General features: G+C 40.0%; 1 protein-coding gene across 3 annotated transcripts in view; it reads left to right on the top strand.

Moving 5' to 3' along the window:
* The window catches only part of GALNT1 (polypeptide N-acetylgalactosaminyltransferase 1), a 128,010-nt gene that overhangs the window by 91,496 nt on the left and 12,264 nt on the right, over positions 1-24,250 (top strand). For 2 of the 3 annotated variants that reach the window (XM_058692342.1, XM_058692343.1), the window contains 4 exons: positions 11,760-11,926; positions 17,320-17,527; positions 20,059-20,229; positions 22,445-22,562. In XM_058692342.1, coding sequence (XP_058548325.1) covers positions 11,760-11,926; positions 17,320-17,527; positions 20,059-20,229; positions 22,445-22,562 — 664 coding nt within the window. The remainder of the gene's footprint in view (positions 1-11,759; positions 11,927-17,319; positions 17,528-20,058; positions 20,230-22,444; positions 22,563-24,250) is intronic. The other variant, XM_058692344.1, reaches the window with a different exon arrangement.

Below are 24,250 nucleotides of genomic sequence, written 5' to 3'. Positions count from 1 at the left end.
GTAAGAAAATAACAGGGGTTGTCGTGAGGACTTGCAGTGCTGTGAATACTTTGTGGCACCTGGATATGGAGAAGGCCTGTGTTCCGGGAGGGAGCTCTAGGTCCTCCTGTGTGAGTCTCATGAAAGCTGACTGCGAGCATGCTTCCTCCATCCTTTTTATGAATCACCGTCTGGCTTCTGAGGTGTGTTTACAATGGAATGTGAAATGAGAAACATGAGATTAATGTTTAGCTGTCTGTGTACTACAGTGAACCAAGCTGGCCAGCAGATCTTCTTCAGGCCAGTTTGCAGAGGTGGAAGAGTAGCAGTGTGGATGGCCCCTAGAGTGCAGCATTTCCACCCCCTTTTCTGAACCCTGAGAAGCCCTGCTTGTTCTAAGTCATTGGCTTAACCAGTGGTATAGCTGGCAGTGTACAAACCATCCTGTGCCTGCCAGGAACCGTTACCGTCTTGTAGGATCTCCAAGGACACGTTTCCTGCAGGAAACTGGGGGAAAGAATAGCATTGTTCGAGCGTCAAGAAGACTTAAAAACAAAGAATAACTTTTGTAGTGTGTGATCTTAGGGCAGGAGGTTTGAGGCAAATTCCAAGTCACCTAATGTGGCAATTCCATCCTATAAAATTGGTCTCAGATGTTTAAAAAGTAATAATGATGCCATCTAGTGAGTGTTTAGTATGGACCAGGCACTACACACATGGTCATATTTGAGCAATTGAGCAAAATACTAACATGCCCAGTTTACAGGCAGGGAAACTTGGACTTAGGGAGATTAAATGATTTGTGCAAAGTATGGCTAATAAGTGATCCAAGTGAAATCTGTCATTGATAAAACATGTCATCTTAATCACTGTGCCCTGCCATCACTTTTATGGCTAGATCTTCATTGAACTTGTCTGAATGAGAGTACATGGAAGAGAAATTATAGAACATTGCCAAACACTGCCAGACAGGTGGCCAGCCATCTTAAGAAATACTGACTTGTCATCGGTAAATGGCAGTGACAGGCTGAATTTAGTGGATGATGAAGAATACTTTAAAAACGATAGTCAAAAGGGACAGAGAGAAGAGAATTGGATTATGTGCATATGTACCTTGATTTAGAGTAAAACTACTTCCTTTCCCTAAGCCTCAGTTTTCTCATCTGTAAAATTGGGAGAAGGCCTCTGTCTTAGGGTTGTAAGGATAAAGTGGGGCAATGCATAAAAACTCTTAATAATTTTTCAGGCCCTAAAAGGGTTAAAATAAGTATAATGGGACTGTAACAGTTGCAAAATAATATAAATAGTAATTATCATGGGACTTATACATTCCTGAATTGTTAGGTGTTTGTGTGAATTGATTCTCTGGTAAGCCCAGTCTTGCTGAGATGAACACTGTGCTAAGTAAATTTAATAATCTATTTCCCAAAACACTGCTGAGTCACTCAGGCAGGCCCTCAAACGAACTCTCAGACCACACAGTGAAATTCAAGCATTAGAGTTTATTCAGTATTTCTTTCACTTCTAACAAGAGTGCTTGTTATATAGGCCATCGTTTAATTTCTGTTGTACATAGAGACCTAAATGAAACCACTTGCGTTTTCACTCGTTTAAAAACAAGGGATTTTCAATCAATTCCAGCTCCACTTCAGTATATAACTTACTCCCATTAAAGGCATCATCAGTCCACTATGGTAGTGATGATATAGTTTCAAAGACCTGCCCGTCTCCCCTCGTCCTTTCTCAGTCTGTGTTCTCTGCCAGACAAAGCAGTAAACTAAGGAAGAGAAAGACATAGGATATGAAAGCCAGGAGATGCATTGTGCAGAGGGCTCACAGAATCCACAGACGGGTGGCAGGGGGAGAGCCCAGATGACAGTGGTGTAGGCACAGAGGCAGCCAGCCTGGAAAATTCCAGGGGAGCTTGTTTTAAGATTTCAGTGATATTATAGTTAATGCTTCTGAACATCTTAAGAGACTATTTAGATAATTTGTAGAGTCTGTGTTTGAATTAATGACAAATACATAGAAAACTAAGGAAAGGGGAAAAATAATCCAGGGTGAAGTGGAAGGGAATGTTGTACAGAAAAGGGAAAGTATTCACAATATATTAATCAGCTATAAATAGCATTTTGTATAGTCCTTATATGAACATTAAAGAACAGGGAACCAAATTTCGAACGTAACTATATTGGGAGACTGAGGAGTAGCAAGTGTGTGTGTTAGGATGGGGATAGGAGGGAAATAAGCCCTATATTCTATAGTAAGTCAATATGTAATATCTAGAACTGAAAAATCAAAATTCAGATATAGTATTTAGAATTATGGAGGTAAATACCAAGAGAAAGCAGTGAAAGAATTGCGTGTGGTTTGTTTTATGGGAAAGGAGAAAATGGCAGACAGGTGAGAGAACGGCTTTTTTTTTTTTTTGAGAGAACAACTTTTTTTTTTCTTCTAGTTATTTATTTATTTATTTATTTTTATTTTTTTATTTTTTAATATAAGAAATTTACTGTCAAATTGGTTTCCATACAACACCCAGTGCTCATCCCAAAAGGTGCCCTCCTCAATACCCATCACCCACCCTGCCCTCCCTCCCACCCCCCCATCAACCCTCAGTTTGTTCTCAGTTTTTAACAGTCTCTTGTGCTTTGGCTGAGAGAACAACTTTTTAAAACAAGCTTTGCAGAGCTGTTTATTCTTTAAGCTATGTACATGGCCTTGGATCAAAATAAAAACTAAATAATGGTGCTCAGGTAATTTTGATCTCTACGGACATCCCACCTCCCAGGAGACTCGCTGCTCCGGTACAGTGCTGCTCAAACTCAGACTTGCTAGGATGGCAGAGGAGGGAGAAAGGAAAAAAACAAAACAGAACAGGAGTCAAGACCTTTAAAGACACTTCTTTCTTGTTCCTCAGACCAAAACAGAGAGCTTCTCTTGGGGCTCTTCCTTAGGGCACCCATTGTCCACTTTCAGTTTTGGAGCTGGCTTTGAGTGCAGGCTGGCTAATGCCAGAGGACAAAAGTAGCAAACTCCCCACTGGTTTGGTGAAGTTTCGAATTCTGGTCTCCTTCCCTGGTTGACCTGCTGCTGCTACCATTTACATTTCAGAGTCCCCTCAGGAAGCTGCTCCGTGCACTGTATCCAGGAGTTACAGTGCCATTCACTGGGAGAGACAGGGGGGAGTGACTTACTCCATCTTTACTGTAACAAGAAAATACACCCGTTTGAAGTGTAAAATTCAGTTATATTTTCAGCATGTTTGCAGAGTTATGCAAGCATTATAACTTTAGAACTTTTCTATCACCCCTAAAAGATCTCTCGTGTCCATTTGTATTCACTCTGCCTTCCCACACTCAGCCACAGTTATTCAGTTGTATGGATACACCACAGTTCATTTCTCCTGTCACCAGTTGATGAGCATTTGGGTTGTTTTCACTTTCTGGCTACTATGAATGTGTTGCTAAGAACATTTGTGTAGAAGATAGGCGTACAAGAAGGTATACAGGTACATGTGTAGATATATGTTTTCATTTTTCTTGTAGATTCCTAATTGCTAGGTCATATGGTAACCTTATTTTTAACTAAGAAATTGTCAAACTTTTTTCCACAGTGGCTGCACCATGAACCTTCCCACCAGCAAAATGTGTGAGAGTTCTAGTTTATTCACATCCTCACCAACACTTCTTTTTACCTGTCTCTATTATTATAGCCATTCTACCGGGTGTGAAGTGGTATCTCATTGTGGTTTTAATTTGCATTTCCTTATGACCAGTGATATTGGGAATATCTTCATGTACTTATTAGCCATTCTTATGTCTTTTTTTTTTTTTCATGTTTATTTATTTATTTTGAGAGTGAGAGAGACAGAGCAGGAGCAGAGCAGGAGCAGAGAAAGATGGGGCTGAAGCATGCTCTGTGCTGTCAGTGCAAAGCCTGACGCAGGGCTAGACCCCAGGAACAGTGAGATGTGAGATCATGACCTGAGCTTAAATCAAGAGCCAGGTGCTTAAACCCACTGAGCCACCTGATTGCCCTGGCCATTCTTACATCTCTAATGCAATTTCTCTTTAAATGTTTTGCCCATGTTTTATCAGATTGTCATCCTGTTGCTGAGTTGTAAGAGCCATTTATATATTCTGGATACAAATGTGATTTCTAAATATTTTCTCCCAGTTTGTGGTTTGTCTTTTCATTTCCTTAGTTGTACCTTTTGAGGAAGTCAGATTGATTAGTTGTTTCTTTCATGAAGCATGCTTTTAGTATCCTATCATGCTTAATAGTACAAGACTAAAATCTTTCCCCTGAGATCAGAAGCAAGGAAAGGATGTGTGCTCTCCACTTCTGTTCAACGTTGTACTTGAAGGCAGGCCAGAACTCAGATACATGTACTGGGTGCAGAAGGAGAGCCCCAAGAGTAACCTACTCCTTCTGTTCTGAGGAATGAGAAAGGGATCTCTTAAGGGTTAATGGAGAAACACCCCTATTTTTGTCTCTTTTTCTTTCCCCTTCTCTACTATCCCAGTTCCTAGGCAGTATTGCTGGGGCAGCACAGCCATGGGGGCAACGGCCAGACAAGCAGCTGACTCTGAGGGAGGGGAATCTCTTGGAGCAGAACAGCTCTGGTCTCCAGATCATGGGTAGAATCCTCCATGCTTCTCTCTTCCTGTCTCCCGCTGCTGGGCCTAGAGCACAGACACAGGCACAGGCAGTGCCCAGCAGAGTCAGACAAGTAACGCCTCAGTTCTCTAGCTGTGTTGGAACATTCCACATAAAAGAGGTCTGTTCTCCCCCAGGAGATGTGTAGATTCAATACAGTTCCACTCAAAATCCCAGCAGGGGATTTAAACATTCATTTGGAAAGGCAAAGAAAATAGCAAAAATAATCTTTTAAAAGAGTAAAATTGGAGGAAATACAGTACCCAATTTAAAGACTTACTATAGGGGCACCTGGGTGGCTCGGTCGGTTAAGCGTCCGACTTCGGCTCAGGTCATGATCTCACGGTCCGTGAGTTCGAGCCCCACGTCGGGCTCTGTGCTGACAGCTCAGAGCCTGGAGCCTGTTTCAGATTCTGTGTCTCCCTCTCTCTCTGCCCCTCCCCCGTTCATGCTCTGTCTCTCTCTGTCTCAAAAATAAATAAACGTTAAAAAAAAATTTTAAAAATAAAGACTTACTATAAAGCCACAGTAATCAAGACAGTGCTGTTGGCAAAGAAACGTATAGATTAGTGGAACAGAATACATAGTTCAGAAATAGACCCACAGGGATATAGCTATTTGGTTTTTGACAAAGGTGTTAAAGCCATTCAGTAAAGATCATCTTTTCAACAAACGATGTTGGAACAATTAGATATCCATATGCAAAAATGTGAATCTCACATTTCAGGTGTTTTATGAAAATTAACTCAAATTGGATCCTAAATCTAAATCTAAAATCTAAAAGTTTAGGGGGCACCTGAGTGGCTCGGTCAGTTGAGCGTTTGACTTTGGCTTAGGTCATGATCTAGCCATTTGTGAGTTCTAGCCCCACATCAGGCTTGCTGCTGTTGGCACAGAGCCCACTTTGGATCCTTTGTCCCTGTCTCTCCCCCCCTCCCCACCCCCCGCTTGCTTTCTCTCAAAAATTATTAAACATTTTTTAAAATGTAAAATCTAAATGTTTATAATTTTTAGGGAGAATATTCAGGACCTGGCATGAGGCATAGAGTATTTAGACATGAAGCCAAAAGCATAATTTCATAGGAGTGCCTGGGTGTCCTAGTTGGCTAAACATCTGACTCTTGATTTTGGCTCAGGTCATGATCTCATGGTTCTTAGAATTGATCCCTGCATTGGGCTGTGCGCTGACACTGGAGCCTGCTTAGGATTCTCGCTTTCCTCTCTCTGTGCCCCTCCCCCTACTTATGCTTATTTATGCACACCTTCTCTCTAAATAAACATTAAAAAATTAAAAAACCAAAAAGCATAATTTCACAAAATAAAAAATTGATCAGGTGAACTTCATCAAATTTTAAAACTTTGATTCTGATGAAAAGAGAGTGAAATGACAAGCTACAGACTGGAAGAAAATATTGGCAAACTATACCTCCAACACAAGACTTGTATCTAAAATACATGAAGAACTCTCAAACATGTAACCCAGTTAAAAAAATGAATGTGATAAAATGTCAGAAGATTTGACTTACCCAGGTTGCTATATGGATGGCAAGTGAACACATGGAAAGACATTAGTCATTGGGGAAATGCCAGGTAAAACCATAATGAGGTACCACTGTATGCCTATTTAAATGGCTCCAATAAAAAAATATAGTAAGCACTGACAAAGATCCAGGGCAGTTGGAACTCTCATACATTTCTGGTGAGAATGCAAAGTGATACAGTATCTCTGGAAAACAATTTGGCAGTTTAAAAATTACACTTACAAAGTTATACTTACCACGTAACCCAGCAAGCCCAGCCCTGGATATCTACCCTAAAGAAATGAAAACATGATCACACAAAAATTGATACATGAATGTGTTTAGCAGCTCTCTTCATCATAGCCCCAAACTGGAAAGTGCTGGTGAATGAAAACACTGATTGGAATGGAATACTGCTCAGTAAAAAATAACAGACTTTTGATACATAGAATTTGAATGAATCTCAAAGACGTGCTGAGTGAAAGAAACCTGTCTCCAAGATTACATGCTGTATAATTCCATTTATATGATATTTGTGAAAAGACAAAACTATAGCAATGAAGAGCCGATATGGATTGCTAGGGCTTAGGTGTAGGGGAGGGTGAGACTATAAAAGGGTAACAAAAGGGGTTCTTTGGAGGTAAAATTGTTCTGTTTCCTGAAAGTGGTGGTGGTTTTATGAAACTATTGCATTTGTTAAAATTCAGAAAACTTAATTACCTCCTTTTGTGGGGTGGGGGGGGGTCTTTAAAAAAATGACACTCTTGGTAGGTTTGTGGAACAATTGAAACTAACATTGCTGATGAGAGTGTAAGTTATTACATCCTCTTTGGAAAACCATTTTATGGTATCTGCTAAAGCTGAGCCTGTATATACTTTATTGCCCAAAAATACAAAAATGCATACATGTAGTCACCAAAAGACATGTACATGAGTGATTTTCACAGCTTTATTTATTTCTAATTTTTTAAATGTTTGTTTCTTTTGAGAGAGAGAGAGAGAAAGAGACAAAACACAAGCAGGGGAGGCACAGAGAGGAAGACACACAGATTTCGAAGCAGGCTCCAAACTCTGAGCTGTCAGCACAGAGCCCAACGTGGGGCTTGAACTCGTGAACCGTGAGATCGTGACCTGAGCCAAAGTCGGATACTTAACCAACTGAGCCACCCAGACACCCCAGCATTGTTTATAATAGCCCAGACTGGAAAGTACCTCAATGTCCATCAGTGTTAGAATGAATATATATATATATATATATATATATATATATATATATATATATATATATATGTATGTGTGTGTGTGTATATATATATATATATATGTATATATATACATATATATATATATATTCATTCTAATATATGTATAATAATATATTTATTTATTATTTATATATATAATATATAATTATATATATATATAATTTATATGTCCTGTAAAAGAATACTGTGCAGCTGTTACCCATAACAATATGGATGATACGCAAACAATGTCGAAGGAAAGGATTAAGGCACAAAAGAATATGCTGTGTATCAGTACTTCTTAAAGTGTGATGCTGGGACTTTTGGAGGTCCTTCAGATTCTTTCAGGGAGCCCGCAAGGTCAAAAAGTTTTCATAATAATACCAAGACAATTATTAACCCTTTTTGTCTTACTCAGCTGGTGCACAGTGGAGTTTGAGAGGCTATATGGATCAGGGTCAAGCTGGGAAACTGAAATCATGCAGTAATTTGAACAGAGAAAGTTTAATATAATTGTTAACTATAGTGGGATTGACTGCAGGGAGGCAAAGGCAATTGTAAAGTATATCATGGGTTGAGAATACCAAGGAATGTAAAATCTTGGAAGGGAGCCCCCTCCCTAATGCTGTGGTTCAGACCTCATTGGAGAATGTGTAATAACTGGTTACTGGATAGAGGGAAATCTTACCGGTTACTCCTGGTGAGACCTGGCACATGGTACCCTCCAGAGTGGGGGCTGGTAGGCAGGCCTAATAAGCAGGAAATACACTTTGAAGTGCATTGAGGCAGGAAACCAGAGCCAGAACTGGCAAACAGGAACCTCCCGCCTTTAGGGGTGCAGGAAGCCAAAACTGAGAAGCGACCTGCTAAGGTGCCTGGGAGACTCGCTGAGAATCTGCCTGAGGGGGTAGGTGCTGTTGAAACTCATTGGAGACAGCGCATCTGGGCGTCCACCACACATTCCACTGGCAGCCCCAAAGTGGGAAGGAGAAGAAAAATGAAAGCGCACTGGAACCAGGAAGGGAACTCCTTACTTCCTGCAGTGTCCCTCCAACACTCTCTGTTTGTATGTGTGCCATGCACAGCTTCTGTATGCCTCTTGCCAGCTGCAAAGGAGAAATGCTTATAGGAGCCAGCTACATTGCCACAGAGTAGGCAGTGGAGGGTATATTGGGAGCGAAGAGACCATAAATCCATAATGGGCACACTCTGTGATAGTAATGAATCATCTCTCTGATAGCTAGTGTAATAACGTGTTTGTGGATGCTTATGTTTTAAAATTTTCTGTTTTAGTTTACACTGTAAGTGTCAATAGCTATAATGTATGTAAAAGCACTTTGGGATCATCAGTTTTTAAACACATAAAGGGATTATGAAAAAAAGCTTGAGAACTACTGCTCTATATTCTTTTCAAATAAAGTTCAAAAAAAAAAAACAAAAAAAACCAAAAACAGAACTCCTCTGTAATGCTAAAGGTCCAGCAGAGTGGTGACCTTGCAAAGGGGACAAAGGAAACCTGTGGGGGTGTTGGTCACAGTCGGCTTCATCTGGGTGCCAGATGAAGTAAATAAGTAAATAAACAGTCGTTCATCTGGGTGCTGGCTACTTGATGCATTCGCTTGGTGGAAATTCATTCAGCCGCATACTTGTGATCTGTCTGCTTCTGTGTATGTATGTTTTATTTCAGTAAAAAATTAAACCTCTTTTCCCTCTCTCCCCATCCCCACACCCTGTTGTTAAACCTGCTTGTAACTATTTAAGTAGCACAACCCTACACTGGCTACTTTTCATTCCTAAGGATGAAAGATTCTGTTGGGACAGGGTGGAAGACAGCTGCTTGTGGCCTTCCTGCCCGTCCTCAGCTCTGTGTGTCCCGCCCCCAGAAGGATCCCCCACTCTCACCTCCACGGGGACAGGTCATCCCTCCATGGGAACAGTTTAACTAGAAGGCTGAAAGGACCTTTGGTTTTCCTCGAGAGCCTTATGTCTAGGTTGGGGTGGGGGTTACGTGTTCTGAGATCAGTTATGTTGACTTTTCATATTTTCTCTATATTTTCTGTGTTGCTTTGAGAGAACATTTATGAATTTGCTGTGTTCTCTGAATTATTAAATTTAACTGTTTGATTTAGGAAATTATTTTCCCTTTGGTCCAGATCCTAATATTTGTTTGGCTTTCTGATTCTTACATCCTCTTGTGAATGATTTCCATTTTAGTCTCTATTTCTAGTGTTCTTTGTTGTCTTTGAAGTCTTCCTTTCCATACACTTCCAGAATTGAATTCTTTACTGTATCTTCCAAGAAATCTGGCTTCTTACTTTTCTTCTGCAGAATTTGCTTTCTCAGGATTTTCTCTTCTTCCTGTCTGCTTGCTAGCCGTGCATACTGTTTATACACTGTGCATTTTGCCTAATTATCTTCTGGGTCTTGATTTTGCTCTTTTGTTGTTTTGTAAGCCAACAACTTTGTAGTCACCTTGGCTGTTTTCTGTGTCCCAATTCTACAATAATGAGTAAAGATTAATTTGAGAAAAGAGATCATATATGACTTAATATGATTCAGTTAAATAATATTAGAAACACTTTTTCTGAGCCCCCTTTACTCATATACAGGCCATTCCTGATTTCAGAGTCCTGTGCCGGTAGTCTGTGAGTCAGGTGTTCAGGATGAACACCATGAGAACGTGAGTGTCTTGACTTGCTCACCTGTGATGTATCTGAAGCATAGTACCGAGTATGTATATAATCTAGCCACCATTTATAACATAACAGAGTTTTGATGGGAAGCTGTTGGCAAAAGTGTTATTTGGAATGCTAAGGGCACAATATCCTTCCCATGGCCTGCACACCTGGTTGTCTGGGCCTCACCAGTGCTGCCTGGACTTGGAAGGAACTGTAGACAGGGCGGCAGGCTGTGTGGTGGCTTCCTGGTGGGGCTTGGAATGAACCTAAGGTGAGGGGTGTGGAATGTGGTGTGGAAATGAGGCTGTGGGCCAATGGACAGGAGTAAGGTTATAAGTAATAGGTGACGAATACCACATTGTGAAGGGGGACTTGGAGAATGGTCAAGAGGATGGTAGGGGCTTAAGAGGGATTTAATGAAGGACAATGGATGCTATCTGTTTGTCCTTTTCTCCTTGGAAAGAGAGGGAGTAGTGTTGATGGGGCCCCCCACAATGAATGCTCCTCCTCCTCCTCCGTTCAGTCCCTATCCCTTGTCATCTCTTTTCCCTTCCATTTTCCTTTTCTTCCAGCTGCCAGCCAGCCGCCCTAGTGTGGGACTTTGAGTAAGTAGGTCATCATGACTGCTTCAGAAGAGGGGTTTCACTGGTATTTTTCTTACTTCTTTCCCCTTCTTTCCTTTCTCCACTCCCACTGGCAGGTGATAACAGATGAGATAAGAGAGACCACAAGGTTTGAGGAGCTTGTAAGAGAGCAGGAAACAAAGGTGGAAATAGAAGGCTGGAGTGATGGTTGCAGATTGCAAACCAAACCAAAAGAGTTACACGTGCATTTTTTAGGAGAGCTCATGTTCTAAGCTGCATCCCTTGGTGTCTGCTTGCTAACTGCTGTTATAGTCCTCTGTGGTTTAGTAGTTTCATCCAGCTAACAAGACTGGAGGGAGAGGGCATGTTGCCTAAAAAAGTGCTGGAAACATATGACTAATATGTTGGTTTTGTGTGCATATATTTTGGGTGTGTTTGGTCTTCTTGGTGATTGCATTTCTAGACCTGGTCTTTACTACACAAGATGCATATTGGTATTTTAGCATGGAGGAAGGGGGGTCACGCATTTTGGTTGAGCAGAGCATGGACTTTGGAGTTCTCAGGCCCTGCTACTTCCTCATTATGTCTGTCCTCATCTTCTCCTGTGTGAAATGTGTCCTCAGATACTTCTAAGAATTATTAGGAAGCTTCTCTGCCGATACAAAATAGTACTCAGTAAATATGAGTTCTCTTGTGGAAAGTGTTTTTTTTGTTGTTGTTTAGATTATTAAACTGCATAGATTCCAGTGATTCCATTTTTTTTTTGTCTTAATTGGATTCTTGAGACACATTCAGTTTCAGATTGATGATGTTGCCTTAATACATTGTCCATTAAATTGAATCAACAGAAAACACTGACCAGGAAGAGGTGCCTAATTTTAAGTGTACAGTTAACATCTTTAAGATAATTTACATCTAAAAATATAACTTTAAATAGGTACTTAAATAAACCGAAACTTAAATGAACAGTTCCCAAGAGTCCCAGCACTAGAGCAAACTGTCTTTATTGTTCTGATACCCCTCCTTCTCCAGGTGCATTGAGTATGCTGTTTTAACAGTCACTTTTTATAAAGGCATTTGCTTTGTCTCTAGGTGTAAAACAAAGGTGTATCCAGATAATCTTCCTACAACAAGTGTGGTGATTGTTTTCCACAATGAGGCTTGGAGCACACTTCTGCGAACTGTCCATAGTGTCATTAATCGCTCACCAAGACACATGCTAGAAGAAATTGTTCTAGTAGATGATGCCAGTGAAAGAGGTAAATTTTAAATTTTAATGCCATAATATGCTACAGCTTTTATCATTAATGGTTAAGAAACGTCGCTATCATTTTTAACCTAACAATTTTATACAGACTTCTAATTTATCCTAAGAATGTTTGTGGCATTTGGACTCATTCACATATGCAAAAAATTACACCCTTGTGAAAGAAACTTAAGATATTACCTTAATTAGCATTTAATTTGTATTACAACTTAATCTTGTTTTAAAAAGAAATAATGCTATATCATATAAACATTTATGCAGAACTACTGAAAAAACCCACATAATTTTATTAGAATTTTCCCTTTGGGAAGTTGCGGCCGTGAGTCCATGGAGAGAGACTTGACCTCCTTAGAGCCAGTATGGAGAAATTGAGTTCCATGTGTCATAGGGAAGTACCTCTGGCAAGGAAAATGGAGTCTTGGCTGGGCAAGCCTTAGTTCTCCAGATTCTTCTTAGATTTCCCCATTTTCTCCATTCCTAAGTTCAAGAATGATCTATAGCTGGTTATATAAAAGGCTGAGGAAGGAATTTATGAGAAAGTGATATGTAATATGACTCTGATCTCATAATAAATCTATACAGTGACTCTTGCCCAAATACTCTTCTAGGGATCTCAGAGTGTTTCACAAGCTTAGAATCTCTCAAACTGTCTCATGAAGTCCTTGTTTGGGAAAGGTGTATTAATTTAAAGTACCTTGAGCCAACATCGTTTATTTTGAATTCTTCATGGAGATTTCACACCACAAGGTAGCATAGAGAAGGCTCTGCTAAGTCCCATCTGTAGAGAAACCTGTTAAACTCAGACATACCTGGCATTTCCCAGGCTTTTTTCCCCCACAGCACTATTGAGGATCATTGGTGTCCTGTATTCATTCCCCTAATATTCCAAAAATTTGGAAGGAACTACAGAAAATGTCTCTTCCTTGACCAGCCATAGACTTCCTGACCATTATTTCAGCCTCTTTTGCTGCTTCCATCTTTCTTGCCTAATATCACTGCATCTACTAAGATGGTTTATCTAAGTATTTTACCTTCTCCTTCCATGACTGTTCTAAATATGTAAATTTAATCACAATCTCTTCATGTCTTAATTATGGGGAGTAATTTGCACATTAATAGCAATTTAAATCTCGCCACTTTGCCAGATTATAGAAGTACAAATGAAGAATAATATATGGTCCTACCTTCTTGAGTACCTTGTAGCTTGCCTCCTTGGTGTAATTAAGGAGACAGTTTATAAACACACAAAGCATTTGAATAATAGTGTAATATGTAATGTAATTAATGTCAACATGTGAGCTGTTAGAAATTAAGAATACCACACTTAAATAGTTATTGTTGACAATAGAAGTGTAAATCCTCATGTGGATAATTGTTTGCCAGGAGTTAATTAATCCTTTAAGAAAATAAGCTTAAGTTCATTTCAGCAGCAGTATATATATGAACATCGATTCTGCAAGTGACTTACGTTTGTTTTACTTACATGTTGATATTTGCTAAATTAAATACTCAAGGAGAGATCTTTTTCCTCAGATGAAAGGAGTTATTTTTCCATTTCCTCCTTTGTATTCTCTAATATTCTGTTGAGTGCCTGAGAGGGCTGTGTGAATAGTACATTTTTGTAGGAAGTGGTCTAATCAAAGACACATGTGCCCACAAATCTAAAGTGACAAAGTCACATATACCAACTATATTTTCCATTCCTCATGTAGGCCCTTCTTAGTCACCCAGCCTGTATAAACCTGTAAGAGAAAACATGGGCAGAGGTCTCCCTCACTGCTCCACCCGGGGCTCTTAGTCACCATGCAGGGTCCCTGAGTACTGTCCCAGAGCCCTGGGTCATGGGCTGGTTCTCCCGTATCTTCCTGCCTGGAAAGCCTCAGGTGTGTAGCTCGCCATTTCTGATATTTGGGAACCACTAGGTATTGTGTTTTTGTGGTTATCGTTGTTTGTAGTCCTTCTATCCAGATTGAGAATTATCTAGGGTAATTTTCTTTGGTTCTCTTTTTTAGGTGGTAACTGTTAGGCCCAGGAACTAGAGCAAACTCTGTTTTTATGTAACTCTGTAAGTCTGCCTTTTCTATTCATGAGACACATCCAAGGCACCCTCACTCCTCACCTGGACTATTGACACAGACTAGCTGGTCCCATCTCCCCTCACACGCCCTTGCCCTTCCCATCCGTTCTCCACACTGTATGCATGGTGAGCTTTTAAACACATGGCTGTGATCCTGGCACTTCTGACTAAAACTGTTCCTATGAGGCCTGTCTGCCCCGGCCTCTGCCTGCATCTCTACTCACTTCCCAAACCACTCCCTGCCCACCCCATCCCCACAGTTCAGCTCAGATGTTTACTCAGAATCACGGTATATTAAGAGAGGTCTTCCTTGAACTCCGGAGACCAGGTTGTGTCCCTCCTAACATGTTTGGGAACACTGCACTCCTCCACGGCTGTCATCAGTTTTAACTATTTATCCATGTGCTTAACGACCATCTCCCCTGCTAGACTGTACACTCCATCAGGGCTGTGTGCTCACCTCCCTGTTCTCAGTGCCCACAGCACTTATTACATAAACAGTCCAGAATTTAATGAGTGAATGAAAGAATAATCTACCAATTAATCCTCGCCCTTACTTCTTGTCTGTGTGGACTTCTAATTAGGTCGTGTAGCATGCATGGTTTGCTTATGGCCTCAGGATACCCAATTGCGCAGTTAACCTGCTGAGTTGTCGGTAGCTCCATTTATTGCGTATGAAGCAGGTGCTATAATTATCCCTGTTTTACTGATGAGGCTTAGCATAAACCTAACGCTTGACCTCTTAACTGCTGCGTACGTCATGTCTCATAACTTCACTGCTTACAGGGTCTGTCATGAAGGCAGAGTCAGGATGAGTCTTTAATTCACGTCAAAAGTTATGTAATTGTCATCTCAGAAGGTTATCTTAAGACCTAGAACTGATACCATGTTCCTAATTTGAGATGACTGTTGCTTTTCTCATTTTACACAAAAGGAAGCAGAGGTTCTTATTTAGTAGGGGTTAGGAGTCAGATTTACTAGACTCTAAATTCCTTGTTCTTTCTATTGCTCTGTAGAGTTCTGCCTAAGATTTCTTCGATGTTGCTGGAAGCAATGAAACTTCCCCCGAAACACTCTCTGGCAGCCTCATGCCCCCTGATGGAGAGATGCCGGGGGGGCCCATTTATAGGCTAATAGCTATAAAGATATTCTAATAAACAAGATTCTCATTTATTTTTAGATGACATGGAGGCTTCGACCCATAATCACTTAACCCTCTGTGTCTTCATTTTTTGTAGAATTAGGCTTGAATAAGTAGTTCCTAATCCCCCACCCAGCCCTGGGTCCCTAATTCTATATCATCTGTTAGGAGGACACCTATTTCTTAGCCTTATTGCATGAAGGCCACAAAGATGCCAAGAAAATTTGTGGAATAGCAACTTTTTTGAGCTGCCAGACCATAGAATCATGCATTTTTCATTTTATTTATAGACAGGACAGAGTATTTTAGCTTTCAGAGACGTGGGACTTGGGAATTAGATTGCTTTGATTCTTAAGAAGACTTTAAGCTGTCTGATATTTTTGGGTAAGCTTATCAGGAGACATCTTGTGTATGACACACCCAGCCTCAATTGGTTGAAGCCCTAGAATATATCCCACACCCTAACACATGGGAGTCCATCAAACTCTGGACATAAAGTAATTTAAATTTGTGTTAGCTCAGGTGATCGTACTGTCCTGAGTTGTTCTCTCTGTAGTTCCCTTCTGGGATTTCTTGTTGTGGATGAGAAGATGGGCTTTGAAGCCAGGCAGACCTGGGTTTGAATCTTGGCTCCAACCCTCAACAAGCTGTGTCACTTTGATTGGTTCATTTTATATTCTGAGCCTTGAATTTTTGTGTCTAAGTTACGGATAATGACATTCTCATAGGGTTACTGTTTTAAGGAATAAATGCTATTAAATTGGTGCAAAGAGCCTGGCACTATGCTAAACAGACACAAAATGATAGCTGCTATTGCAGAATCTTCCTCTTCCCCAGGATTGGTACTGTCCTCACCTTGTTATTCAGAATGGAGTTCTATTTTTTTGACCCTAAGATTTGCTTCATAAAATCACAGTGGTGATTCAGTATGAGTTCTACTCCCAGTATTTTACAGATACTGTTTTTAGCCCAGATACTTTAGGAAATATATGAGCAGAAATGGAATCAGTATTCCATAGTGGGATAGATAGGCCTTTCTCTTTCATAATTTTCATGTCCCTGATTATTTCATTTTTGAGTCGTTCTAGTTCAGACAGGCGAGAACCATGTCATCCCTGTTTTTCTTTCCCTTTGTGCGGCATAGGAAGCCCTTTGGATTCCCATGTTTACTCTTTTAAGAGCCCCTTAATGCATACACTCTGATCTCTGGGACCTACCCCTTACTAGAGTCCTGTGGGACAGAACTAGTCCTAGGAGTCCCAGGAGTTCTGTCTCAGGATTTTCCTTCCCTAAAGAGATTATCCTCATACCTATCCTGTCGTTGGAATGTTGGAAAGACATTTGACCAAACCACCATCAGTAGCTTCTCTGGCATAAATTCCATGAACTAACCTGATCTGAAAAAATTATTTCTCTTTGCTTTGAGGAAGCTGAGACGTTTCCGCTTTTTAAAGTGTTACGTATTTTGGAGGCAGGACTTCCTTGGCTTAGGGGCACAACCTCTATTTGAACACTCCAGGATAGTTGCTGGTTTCATGTAGCCACTTCCTCATCCTTTCTGATTTCTCCTTCTCCTTCATTTGTGATTCCCCCTTAAGACCTTTGTTACTTAGACCTACTTGTCTGCTAAGGAATTCTGGTCTTGCATTTATAGTACAGCATTTCTCTTCTGAGCTTGACCTCACTCCATGCTTCCCAATACAAGAACCATAGTCAGAGACTGTAGTAATCAATAAGACAGTTGGTTTCTGCCTTTGACGACATCCCACAATTGTCTGAATTCTAACAGCTGTGACGTATTCTGTTCCTTCTCTCTATTGAGGTCTGGATTTAATGCTCTTGAACTACTTTCTTTCTGTTCCTGAGACTTAAGCATGGTTGGAGAAAGAAGAATTGAGCCAAGAGAGGTATTAGGGAACCGTGGTGACCTGCCTGTCTTTGACTGAGCCTGCACCCAAAGGCTCTCTCCTAAGTCTTCATGCAGGAAGGCAGGGCAGCTCTAGGATGAGCTCTTAGGAAAGAAAAAGCCTCCCTGCTGTGAAATGGGTTTGTGAGTCAGGGAGCCTCCCTGAAAGTGTTCGGAAATACCGCACATCAGAATTGCTTTACATCTGGGTAGCACCGGGTTGGTCTTTTCATGTGATGTTTTGTTTTGTTAATTTTTCAGACTTTCTGAAAAGACCTCTAGAGAGTTATGTGAAAAAATTAAAAGTACCAGTTCATGTAATTCGAATGGAACAACGTTCTGGATTGATCAGAGCTAGATTAAAAGGAGCTGCTGTGTCTAAAGGCCAGGTGATCACCTTCTTAGATGCTCACTGTGAATGTACAGTGGGATGGCTGGAGCCTCTCTTAGCCAGGATCAAACATGACAGGTAATTTTCCAGAGTCTATAAACTTGTTTTCAGTGTGTTTGTCCTAAACAGTATGGTAAACTGCAGAATTCTGTATATTTAAATAAATTTAAAAATAATTTCCTCTAAAGTTTGCTTTAAAATACCCGTGAAGAACACTCTAAACTAAAAGTGAAGGCGACCGTGAAGAAATGTTTGCAGTCTTGTTGATGAGGCTGCATCAGGAAGCAGGTTGCTCAGATGTGCACCTCATGCTCTGTTTATTAATTGGGAGCAGAACAGAAGGCTGTGAACTCAGGAGAGGTAGGATAAAACCCTTGATCGCCCCTGCTGCCTAAGGCTAAACTGGGGCAGGCAGGTCACCTCTCCTTCTCCACTTCCTTACTGAGACTACAGCACTCAGCCTGTAGCACAGCAGGAAGTAGGAGGGGGGTGGGGAGATCAGCATCGTAGCCCAAGGTGCTTAATTGTATATGGAAAAGCGCTATAATCTCTGAGGATGTAGGAAGAGCAGTAAGAGCAATGCACACATTTTTCAGAGTGACCTACTGCCGGTCCCTGGCACAGTTCTTGTATACCAGGAGGGAAGCTAACTTCAGTCTGCTAGACTCAGATTAGTTGAATTTCTTCTTGCCTTTGCAGTTTGAGCCTGGGCCAGCTCCACATAAAGGTTTGACTTTAGGAAGGGGAACTCAGTACAAGTTAAGTGAAACATGGCACAAGCCACTGCATCTGTTCTGTTTGTTAGCAAATGCTGAGCCTACATCTCACCCTTTCAGAGATGAATAAATAGGGAAAAACCAGCGCTGGGACAGCGAGAAGGTACAGCAGCTTTAGGGAGGAGAACACTGCCCGAAGAAGGAAGAGAATATCTCTGTGAATTGTTGTCTTTGAGGAGATGACTGACTTGGGAAATACTGGCTTGCATAAAGAGCACACATAAGCAAGAGCCTGGCCCCAGGGAGAGAAAGCAGGGTGAGGAGCTGACAAACTAAAGAGGGGTTGACTGAAATGACGGTCACAACTTCTAGTTGGGGCTGTGTGGTGGCTTAGGTGTCCTGAGTAACGTTTCCATCTGAAAGAGTTTGAATGCTGGATAGGTTATAAAACGCATTTCTAAATGCATCGCTGAGCTGGCACTGAAGTCAGAAGTTTTGCAGATCTCAAAAGTGAGGCAAGAGAGTGGTCCAAACACTAAAGCCAGCTCTCACTTGGAGAATTCCTGCCAAACTCCGAGGACACAGAGCCTCTCTGCCTTTAGATAGACAAACGACAGGAAGATAGGAGACCGGGCCTAGGCCCTGCCTGAGGTGGGAAGATGAAGAGCAAATACCTGTGTAAAGCTAAGATCTTGTGCCCCCGTGTGAGTGAGAAAGAGAAACCCCACCGCACCCAAGAACACTTGCCTGTTTCAACCTTGGAGTGGGGTGGCGGTGGGGAAACAGAATTTGTAAACAGAGTGTATAGAAAAGGAGAGAACTCTTTGTGAGAGTAGTAGAACTCTAACATGAAAGACAATAGGGAAGTATGTGGAAAATTATCCAAATCCACTCATGAACACTAACCCCAAATTCTCAAAATATCAGAAAACTGAGTCTACTAGGAGTAAAAAAAATAACTATAGCATTTATTTTTATATGAAAAACATGTAAAAGAACATATCATGACTAATTGGTTTAGTTTAATATTACAAAATCAGTTCACATAATACATCGTCATTAACATTTCTAAAACTATGATTAAAACCCTATCATTAAAAATCTGATCTCTTCAGTAGATACAGAAAAACGTGTTCATTTATGATTAAAATGAACATCACTTATGATTAACTCACAAAACCAATAGAAAAAAATTTAAATATCTGTGATCAGACAGTTTGTAGGAAGAAATACAAGACTGGAAGTTTACTCCTAAAGCAAAAGCAAAATACTGGTTATATGAACATGTCCACTTAGTAACTGAATAACAAAAAAACTGTAAGGAACACACATATCCAAGAGTTTTCATTTTAAGAGTAATCATTTTAAAATGATTATGTAGTCATTAAAAGCGTTATTTTTGAAAACTGGAAATATTTGGAATTTTGTTTTTTTAAGTTTATTTGTTTTGAGAGAGAGAGAAGGGAGCAGTGGAGGAGCAGAGAGAGAGAGAGGGAGAGGTAAAGAGAGAATCCCAAGTAGGCTCTGCACTGTCAGCACAGAGCCTGATGAGGGGCTCAATCCCACAAACTGTGAGATCATGACCTGAGCTGAGATCAAGAGTCAGATGCTTAACTGACTGAGCCACCCTTGTGCCCCTGGATTGTTTTTATATGTGGCAGTTATGTAAAAGTATGAATTAAAAAGGATGAAAGGTTATCAATGGCTACAAGTGAGTGTGATAAATGATTATGCTAACTTAGTAGGATATAGCAGGAAATTTTTTTATCATTGCTTTTAACATTATAGAATGTATTTTTATTTTAAACACACTTAGCATATAATGATAGTTGTTATACTGTGCCTCAAAAAGGAAAGTTGTGAAGATTTTTTTGTTTGCTTTTATGATTTTAGGAAAACAGTGGTATGTCCTATCATTGATGTGATCAGCGATGATACTTTTGAGTACATGGCAGGCTCTGATATGACCTATGGTGGCTTCAACTGGAAGCTCAATTTTCGATGGTATCCTGTTCCCCAAAGAGAAATGGACAGAAGGAAAGGTGATCGGACTCTTCCTGTCAGGTAATTGATTTGTCAAACATTTTCCCTAAAGTGTTATCAATGGGGGATAGCGAAACTTTGGGAATCCTATCAAAAGGATTTTAAGTGTATTTTGAGAAACATGAGGCACATACTTCATATAATGTATACCATACATACACGAGGTGTATACCATATATGTAGTTAAGAGCCATCTTTCACGTGTATTAGTATTTTAAAGAGGGCTTTTTACTCTGATCATTTAACAAAGTTGGAATTTTTCTTTCTATAAGCCTATATATATAGATTTTTTCATTTCTATAAATCTATATAAATAGTGCACCTGAAAAGTGATGGTAACATGCATATGTTTTTTCATTCCTGTATGAACAACATTTTGTAAATCTGTCAGATTTATGCTTAGATTCAATTGTTAAGGATAATAATATTTAGCTTTAAATTAAACTGTCCCTTAATTAATTGTAAGTGTTGGTATGTGAAAATATTACCTAAAAGTGGGTCGTTGCACCAAAAAATAAGATTGTAAATTCCAACTTGTACCATTCAGATGATAGTTACTGACTGATAAGGTTAGAAAAGCTTGTTTCAGATATAAAAATAACTAGACTTGACAGAAGTATAAAAAAGGATTTCCATGGACACATTCTGATTTTTCGTTTGTTTTATATTTGGTCATCTGTAGATTTTTTTTCAGAAAGGGATAAGAATCTTTACGCTGTTCAGAACCTTGAAATTGAGACCTTGAGCTCTGGGAGCCATCCTGGGATTTGTCCAGCAGCACCAGCCTGCTGCTTCTGTAGTGGTTGAGAGCCCCTTCAGAACCAACCACGCCTTAGCTTTCTCCCTTCCCGGCCTTCTCAGGCCTGCTTTCCCTTGAACTCAAGTCCTGTTTTGGCCAAGCTGAGGAGAATTTCATTACTTCTGTGCTTTTTCTCCTGCCCTGCCAGAGTCTTTTTCTAGCAAAGGTACTTTTCTACTCTTTTGCTGACAGTTCAAGAAATCACCATCTAAATCAGAGGTTCTGAAACATTTTTAGACAGTAGGCTTCTTTGAAAAGTCTGATAAAAGCTGTGAGTCTTCTCTAATAGGGGGAAAATACACATGTGCAAACAGAAGATTGAGCATACAAATCCAGGAAATGCAGAGATAGCTCAAAACCCAGGGCAAGAAACCTGGGTACTAAATGGTAACTCTGTGGGTGTTGGCCTGTTTCCTCTGCCTCCCAAGATAGTAGGCTTTTCTCATTCTTTTTCTCTTCTAAAATCAAAGTATATTCTAACTTTTATGTGGAAACGACTTTCTACTGGAAAGGCAAATGCTGCCACTCTTTACAGCCTAGAATCCATATATTTGAGGACATGGAATCACAGGCGACAACTCATCATGAAATATGATGGCCATAGTTTCCTTTTTCCCTGGAACTTAATTATTTTATTCTAGTTGAAGTCCATTTTTCTTCATACACATCTTTCATGGAAATCAAATGGTTGATGGGTATTTGTTTATTTAAATCCTCCTTCATTATCATTTCTTTGCTTAACTCCAGTCATTTCCACCCACTCTGCATACCTGGGTCACGTGCTGATGAATTGGGCTCCTCTTCTGCACAGAGTGTGCCATACTTGATCAGGATGACAGTCCCCTTAGGAGTGTATTGATTTCATTGTGTACTTCATTCCTTTCCTTAAAGGTTTCTGTTAGGTGTAGGAAAAGAGTCTCACTGTTTTTGTCCTATTTAATCTATATCTTTTGCAATATTTGCCACACTTTAAAACCTCATGTGTGAGAGTTAACTAACATGAATCTAGTTGATTATATAGTCAGTGTAGTTGCTGGGAACTGTGGGAAGATACACAGTCAGATGGAGAGAATTATGAGAACTAGCCTCAATTTAAGGAGTTTCAGGTGACTAAGCTTAGTCAGGACTTGAGGACCACGAAAGGTACTAAAAACAGGAGTGGCCTTGGGACTGGGCAGAGAAGGCTGTCAGGGCACAGGCTGTGACAAGAGTAGGTCCACCGGTCAGCACAGTGGGTGTAGGTCTGCCTGAAGACCAAATAGCAGATCATAAAAACATGGAAAGTCCTTAGGGGCCTATGAATGTTTCTGAAGAGCGTGAGAATAAGCATTTATTCTGTCATTGTATACAGTTAATATAACTACTTTTAAAAACAAAAATTGATTGTAAATTTTAAATTCTTACAACTGACCGTATAGAGTTATGATTGGATTTCAGAACACCTACAATGGCAGGAGGCCTGTTTTCAATAGACAGAGATTACTTCCAGGAGATTGGAACATATGATGCTGGAATGGATATTTGGGGAGGAGAAAACCTAGAGATTTCCTTTAGGGTAAGTTCCCTTTGCAAAAAATAATCTTTTAACCTCAAATATAGGTATGCGTTAATTATTCATGTTATGTATCTCTAAATAAAAAATAAAAATTGAATTTACTCTGAGTTTCATCAGACTCCAGAACCTCACTTCATAAAAACTTAGGTGTTACCATTAAGGGTTCCTTTTATAAACTATATTTTAAGCAAATAATTCAGTTATCTTAATAAAGTATAAAACTTACACAAGATCCCCTAGTTGTTTTGAATTTCTGTTACTTACAAGGAAGTAATTCAAGCTCTAAAAATAAAAAACAATATGTAGTTTCTATATGCTACTATGGTACTTGACTGCCAAAAACGTAATTTTACTTTCTGTAATATGCTTTGTCCTTCTGTTGTGAAAATTGTTCTCTCTTATATAAAACTTGGTCACTTTACTGGCTTTACATTTTTTAATAAAAAGAAAAAGACCGGAGTTCTGAAATTGCTCTAATTTAACCCAGTCAACCTTATATAAAACACTTAACCATTTCACATTCACTAAAATCAACCCATTAAGTGACATTGTGTATTTCTGAAAATAATTAACTTGAGACACCTGGCGTATAGTGGAAACCACATTGAACTGCCCTGTAATCTAAACCAGCCAGCTCATTTTGTTTCGAGTGGATCACTTTGCTCCCCTAGAAAAGGAGAGGTCTGGACTCTAGATCATCTGGGAGATCCTATCCAGCTGTATCACTTTGTGATCCTGGGAGAACTTTAAAGTAGAGACACTGAATATTTAACAAAATCAGAACTTCTCAAAATCTGTTTTAAGTGTAAATAGCAGATTTTTGACTTACAGAAGAATGTATTTTGAAAGGAACAGAAGGATAATTTGATTAAACTAAGAATGTGAACCCAAACTTGATGTTTCTTTTACCCTTTTGTTTTTATTCTCATGAAGATGACAGAGCGTGCTGTCATTGTCCCAGTGAATAATTCATGAGATCCAGTTTCAGTTTCTGGTCGGTTTAATGTACAGGCTATGACAGGTCTGGAGAAGGAGGAGTAGATAGGACTCTGGCTGCATATTGCATGGTCAAAAGTGTTTTGACCATGAACCATGTGTATACTACACGCAAAATCTAACCAGTTTCATGAAACAGTATGTCTTGTTAGTGAGTGCTGGTTGCCATTCCTCAGAGTTGAACTTACGATCATTTTATGAGTCCTGGCCTCCAGTTAGAAAAACATTACTCTGGGGGCACCTGGGTGGCTCAGTCGGCTAAGCATCCAACTCTTGATTTCAACTCAGGTCAGGATCTCATGATTCGTGAGTTGGAGGCCTGCGTCCTGCTCCATGCAGTCCGAGTGGAGCCTGCTTGGGATTCTCCGCCTCCCTCCCTCTGTCCCCCGCCCCCCGCTCATGTGCGCGCACATGTGTATGTGCTTTCTCTCGAAATAAATAAACTTAAAAAAAATAATACTCTAGACCTTATATCTTTTCTGCATTTAGCCTTTAACATATCTTTTCTGAATTTAACCTTCAACTTCTGGTTTGATCAGAACCAAAAATTACAGAAAAGTATCCTTCTGAGGAAGCACTGGCTTTGTGACCATATAGCAGGAGCTCCACTGTGAGGATATATAGCCATGATTCTGTGAAGTTTTAACTGTGAACATCCAGAGATGTGAACAGTTTTTAAAAAAACATCAGGG

This window comes from Neofelis nebulosa, chromosome 11, assembly GCF_028018385.1.
Source record: "Neofelis nebulosa isolate mNeoNeb1 chromosome 11, mNeoNeb1.pri, whole genome shotgun sequence".
Taxonomy (NCBI): Eukaryota; Metazoa; Chordata; class Mammalia; order Carnivora; family Felidae; genus Neofelis; species Neofelis nebulosa.
This window is presented reverse-complemented; position numbering and strand designations above follow the sequence as displayed.